A 6,198-nucleotide genomic window follows, 5' to 3' on the forward strand; every position below is an offset into this window, starting at 1 on the left:
GTGTACAATTGGCAGTTAAACTGCCCCTTTTATTTAGATTCTTATTCCTCTTGAAGATAAGAGTAACAGTCTATAGTCTCTGTAGATTACATAGGGTTTGTAATAGGCTTTTTTCACATTGAGATTGGTGTCACTGCATCAATACCCTCACTGAGGAGGAGAGTGATAAAATTGGGAGAAGACCTGGATTCTACTGCCCACTTTATTTCTTAATTGTGTAGCTTCACTGTTTTCCTTTTGGTTTTGTACAAATTAATTTTTGGGGAGGGGGGGTGAGGCAGTCAGGGTTAAGTGGACTTGCCCAGTGTTACACACACAGCTAGTGAGTATTGTGTCTGAGGCCGGATTTGAACTCAGGTCCTCCTGACTCCAGAGCCGGTGCTCTATCTACTGCGCCACCTAGCTGCCCCTGTATAAATTAATCTTGAAAGTATTCTGTTCCTCTTTTTAGATAAGCAGCTCATCCAGTACACAGCTTTTCCTCTCCTTGCATTTCTTGATGGGAACCCAACCTCCACTGTTGAAAATGGAAGTGCAACTTCAGAAGCTGCATCTTCTTCAGACAAACCCCTAGAGGTTGATGAGCTTCTGGATAATAGCCTGGACCCGGAACCAACCCAAAGTAAGCTTGTTCGACTGGAACCATTGACTGAGGCCGAAGCTAGTGAAGCCACTCTGTTCTATTTATGTGAACTTGCCCCTGCACCACTGGACAGTGATATGCCACTGTTAGATAACTGAATCCCCCAAGAAGGTGGACTAAATGTATATATTCATCAAAATGATGAACTATTTATTTAAAGTATCATTTGGTACTCTTTTGTTTTGTAAATGGCTTTGTTTTGTGTATTCAGATACTGTGGAATCGCACCTTCCCTGCCCCTCCCATCCCCCTCAAAGTCTAACCACACTGATCACTCTTGCAAAGCTTTCAGATGTTACTCAGCTGTGTAGTTCTGTAAGACTTTCTGAATACTATTGGCAGATACTTAATTTGGATTCAAATTGCCGTTCTTTCCCCAATTGCAGTGGAATTCATTGATTTTTGTTTTCATGTATATGCCCATTACCCTGATCTAATTAAACCTTCATTTGTTTGGTTGTTGTAATTTGTTTTATTTGTTTGATGATGCTATCTGATTGCATTGAGTGTAACACACTAGTGCTAAAGATGGTATTCTGAATGCTTTCTCTGTTGCAGTTAACTTTTATTAAAATTTTTATACTTGGCTTTTCAAAACTGGGAACATAAAGTGCCTGGAGCTAGTAGAATTTCATTGGTCTCCTTTGGTTCTGAGATGTATTCCTCTACACCACACAAGAATAGTGAAGTGGGCATGATTTTCTCCTGCCCCTAAAATCTTCCCAGTCTAGTTTAGGTAATGGAGATCATCTCTGCCCACTGACTTGGACTGGAATGTCAAATAAAAATGTTTTTAAGTTTGCTTGTGTTTTGGGTTTCTTTTTTTCCTTCTCTTTTTTAGCCATACTCAAGTAAAAATAAATACAGTAGATATTTAGGTCTCACTTCTGCTCTGCTGTCTTTTTGTGTATGGTTTTTGTTAAAAAAAAAAAGCTCTGATACTAGTAGATTCTAAAGAATTCTCTTTAACTTTTTTGCATTTCAGCATACAGTAATTTAGAAGTTTTAATTTACAAGTTAGTCTTATATAAGTGAGACAAAATAATCTTCATTAATGTTATGGTTGCCAACCTTAACTGTTGGTAGTTGTAGGCTATGGAATATATTTCTGTTGTCAAATTCTGTGTGTCTGTGGGGCGGGGGGAGTGTGTCCGCTCTCGCACCTGACCAAATTCCTGCCAAGGTTCTGTCTCCTCCAAGATAATTTCTCTGAAAGCAGAACAAAGCAGGCAACTCTGTTGCCTTGAGTTACTAACAATTAACTGTGGCCACTTACATTTTGAAAATTTAGCTAGTGCTCCTATTTCCCCTTTATCACTTACAAATAGGGTGGTACCTTTCATAGTACATTTATAGGAGCCAAATCTGGAAAATACTTCCGATATAATTTAATTCAGACCCCTCATTTGACAAGTTAGGAAACTGACACCCAGAGAGGTTAAAGCAACATCACTGGTATAACATCACTAATAATGGTAGAGTCAAAACTTAAACAAAGACGTTTTGATTCCGAAGCCAGTTCTTTTTTTCTACTATGCTGTACTACCATACTGTCTCTAAAAGTGGTTTTTTTCTTTTCTAGACAAATTAAGAAGATCCCCAAGTTTGCTGCTTTTGCAGTTTGGCTCCTGCTATTTATTCCCTTTCACATTACTCAGATAGGAAGCCAAACTATGATTACCTACTTTTGTTATGTCTTTCCCATTTCCTGAAATGCCCTCCATTCCCCATCCTTCAAGACCCAGCTCACATGCCACTTCCTCCATAAACTTCCACCTCTCCTAAATCTCAAAAGAGAAACCTGGAAATAACCTCATCTTTTCTGAATTTCTGTAGTGCTTCATTTTCACTTCCCATACTGTTTATTTAAGACCTGCCTCACCCCCTAGGTTTTGTGCACTGGGGTTTTGTCTTACCTATCTTTATCCCACGACTTCCTTTGTACAGAGAACTTCCAGCTGAGCAAACTCCTACCAGTGCAGGTCTGTAGCTTCTCTGCAATTTATAGCCTTAGCTGCCTACAGCATAGAGACTGTATATGTCAGAGGCTGGACTTCAATCTGAGTCCTTCCTAGCTTTAAGGCCAGCTCTAGCCACTACATCATACTACCTTCATGGATTTATTTTAATGCTACCATTATTTCTGAAGTATACAGCAGTATACAGGGGTTGTTGATTGCTATGATTTTCCTAAAGTAGCTATTTGGGAATGAGAAAACAAGTAGGGTCTGTTAGATCTGGGGTTGATTTAAATGAAAAGGCTCCAAAAACATTTTTTTCCTAATTTGCACTCTACTAGATTAGGTAGCACATCAGGTTAACACCTATGTTCAAGATGTCTGTTACATGATATTTTGTGCTAAGATTCTTTTGCCTGCTAAATATTCCTGAGTGTCTTCTCTTAAGAGAAGCACAGAATGGGCCCTTAGAATAAATCCAAACATTTTACATTAAAAGAAACTAAAGCTTGGAAAGGTTCTATGACTGGGCAAATCACTTAATTGATAGTGGTTGGGGACTCAGGTCTTTTGACTGAATAATCTAGTTAGTTCTCTTCTAACATACCACTGACTACATTTGTCATTCATTTTTCCTCTTCCCTATTTATATTTAGGTCCTCTAGATAGTATTGTAGTTAACTGTTTTTTTTAAATTGCTGTTTCAAACTGGATTGCTGGGAACCTTTTTTAAGCCTTTTTTTTTTTTTTGTCATGGCCTGATCAAATTAAAAAAAAAAAAACAGAAAAATACCCTTCATTCCCTTCTTTTTGTTCCTGAGATTTAGCAATCTGTACCCTTAGTTTTTTCAGACCTAATTCTTCAATGAAGTTTGGAATTTTCCTGTAGCTTTATAGATTTCCCTTACCCCCTTTGATTAAAGAAAAAAATATTAAGTACATTGTGTATGTGTGTACATATATTCCAGTTAATACTGCCTCATAAATAAAAAGATACCAGCTTGTAATATTGAAGAAATTGTTAAAGACTGAGTTAAATGGCTAATGCTTAGATTGTTAATATTTTAATGTAAGCTTTTTTCTTTTCGAAAAAGTATATCTAATAATAGCTTAAATTAAGTCAGCTTTGAAAAATCATTCTTTGCTTCATGTCAGAGTAATAGTGTAGTATTATGTGAATTCATTAAGTACCTAACCTGTACTTGGCACTGTGCTAACAGTTATGGTAATTACAAAGAGATTTAGAGATTTAGATGAACTGCAGACCTATCATTTCATGATTTTTTTTTTTTAGCATTAAGGGCATTGACAGCAAAATCATTAAGATTACTGAATAAGTAAGTCCCTAAAAGATCTCCAGGTATTTCCTAGAGGAACAGTAACATCTTGACTTACACAACAGGATTTTTATTAAGTTGATTTTAAATAATTCTAGAACAGAAAAGTTCTTAGAGCTTGGCATCCCTAAGTTGTTTAGTTAGGGACAGAGGAAGAAAGTATTATAAACGGACATCTCCTTTCTGTTACCTATACAAGGGTGCTTTCCTCCTACCACTTCGGAAATATTTTTCTGATAATGGGAGGATCCTTGACAGCCTAGATTCTTATGGTTGTGATTCTAAAGAAATTAATTCTTTCCCAAGGATGAAATAGAGATCCAAGCCAACATAAACCAAAAGGTTGGGCTAGGTCCAGAACCTAAAAGCATTTAAAAGCATGTAAAAATGCTCAATTTCAGAAGTGGAGTAGGTTTGAGGGAAAATTTAAGTTCAATTTTTACATATTGAGTTTGAGATATCTACTTGACATCCAGTTTTAAATTTCCTCTAGGGAGTTAGAGATGTGCAAATAAAACAGAGGGAAGACTAGGGCTGGATTTATAGATATAGCAATCGTGTGCACAGCAATGATAATTAAATCCAAGCAAAGTCACGAGGTCATGAAGTGAGTGTAAGAGAATAGAATATGGCCCAGGACAAAGCCTTGAGGGTATATCAGGGGCAATGACATGGATGATAAACCAGGTTAAGTCACTGAAATAGTCACAAGTACAACCCAAGAAGATAATAGCTAGCTAGCACTTAAAGAGGGTGGTCAACAGCTTCGTGCTGCAGAGACGTCAAGAAGGATGAAGACTTAGAAATGGTCATCAATCCAGGAATTAAGAGATCAATGATAACTGGAGAGAATGGTTAAGTGATGAGGCTAGCAGCTAGATTGCAATGGACTGAGGAGTTAAAAGTAGAGAGGAGAGATGTAAATAGCTTCTTCTAGATGTTCGGCTGTAAAAGAGCAGAAATAGGACAATACCATGAGGACAGGAAACTGGTAGAAAGGGAGAGTTAAGATTAATGAGAGGTAATGATTGTGGGAGCAATTTGCTAAAAAAAAAATGAGAGTATCAAGGATACATGCTAAAAGGTTGGCCATGGTGAGAAGGGCCCTCCTTTAATATGAGAATGAAGAGGTATCAAGGTGCTGATACAAGGAAGGGAAAATGGTCTCTCTCAGTGAAGTATGGTCACCAACTAAGACTGAGGTGGGGTGGGGATGATTTGGGAGGCTTAGAAATGTTTAGGACAGTTGCTGTTGGGAATGGGATAGAATTTCAGGGAGTAAAAGGATTGCCTTGCTGATATGAGGACTCAGTTGATTTTAATGAACTCAGTTCAGTTCATTTCCTCTAGTTCCCTTCAGCCATATGTAAGGAGCAGAAGAGACAAATGGCTGGCAAGTAGTATCATGGGAGGTAATTTGACAGAGTAGCATAGAATTGAACTGATGATAGCTTTGAGACTTCAACTAAAGCAGTGGTGATAGTTTGCCAGATTGCTAATAGAAGTCTTGGTGAGAAAAAATTTTAGGAGAGGGTCAGGCATAGTGAGATGGGATGAAAGGTTATGATCTGCTAGTGATTTCAGAGTTTATCATTTTAGTGGTACATTTGTGGGTGATGACAATATCATAGGTGTGGCCATCCCTGGGTGTAACTGAGTGAAATAGAGGAAGAGGTCATGGGAGTAAAAATAAGGGATTATGAAGTTAGGATGTTTGAGGGGGGCATCAGCCTTCATACTGAAGTCCCTTAGTATATTTCTGGAGTATCATACCCTGAGGCACTGAGATGGAAGCAAGAAGCCAATTGCAAAAGCAGATTCTAAGCCAGAAAATCAGCCCAAGGGCAGGAGATGAACAGGCATTATCAACCAACTATTTTACAAAGTGCCTGTCCCAAAACCTAATGTATTTCTAATTATTCTTTCTCTTATCTCCCAAGCCCCAAATTCTTTTAATATGGATCCATAATGCCCATTCTTCCTCCCCACAAAGATTAGATCTATGGACTTGGACACCTACATATAGCAACCATATAATTAACAATTGATATTTAATTTTTTCCAGCACAGTGAAATGGGTAAGGTAGCCAGGTATGTGATAACCTATTTTAAGCTATTCATCACTCTGTATTTTTTAACTTTGTGTAGTTTCAGAAGAGGAAAAAAATGACTACTGTATATTCTTAAGTTGCTTAAGGCTCTCTGACCAAAACTTTACAAACCACAAACTTCTTATATGAATTCATGTTTATTAATAACA

The 6,198-nt window shown here is 37.6% G+C and overlaps 1 protein-coding gene across 3 annotated transcripts in view; it reads left to right on the plus strand.

Moving 5' to 3' along the window:
• Positions 1-1,445, plus strand: part of HSF2 (heat shock transcription factor 2) — a 44,298-nt gene extending 42,853 nt beyond the window's left edge. For 2 of the 3 annotated variants that reach the window (XM_027848593.1, XM_027848594.1), the window contains one exon: positions 452-1,445. In XM_027848593.1, coding sequence (XP_027704394.1) covers positions 452-741 — 290 coding nt within the window. In that variant the 3' untranslated portion in view covers positions 742-1,445. The remainder of the gene's footprint in view (positions 1-451) is intronic. The other variant, XM_027848595.1, reaches the window with a different exon arrangement.
• The last annotated feature ends 4,753 nt before the right edge of the window (positions 1,446-6,198 follow it).

The sequence above is a fragment of the Vombatus ursinus genome, unplaced genomic scaffold (genome assembly GCF_900497805.2).
Source record: "Vombatus ursinus unplaced genomic scaffold, bare-nosed wombat genome assembly UNPS02006779.1, whole genome shotgun sequence".
In the NCBI taxonomy this organism is placed as follows: domain Eukaryota; kingdom Metazoa; phylum Chordata; class Mammalia; order Diprotodontia; family Vombatidae; genus Vombatus; species Vombatus ursinus.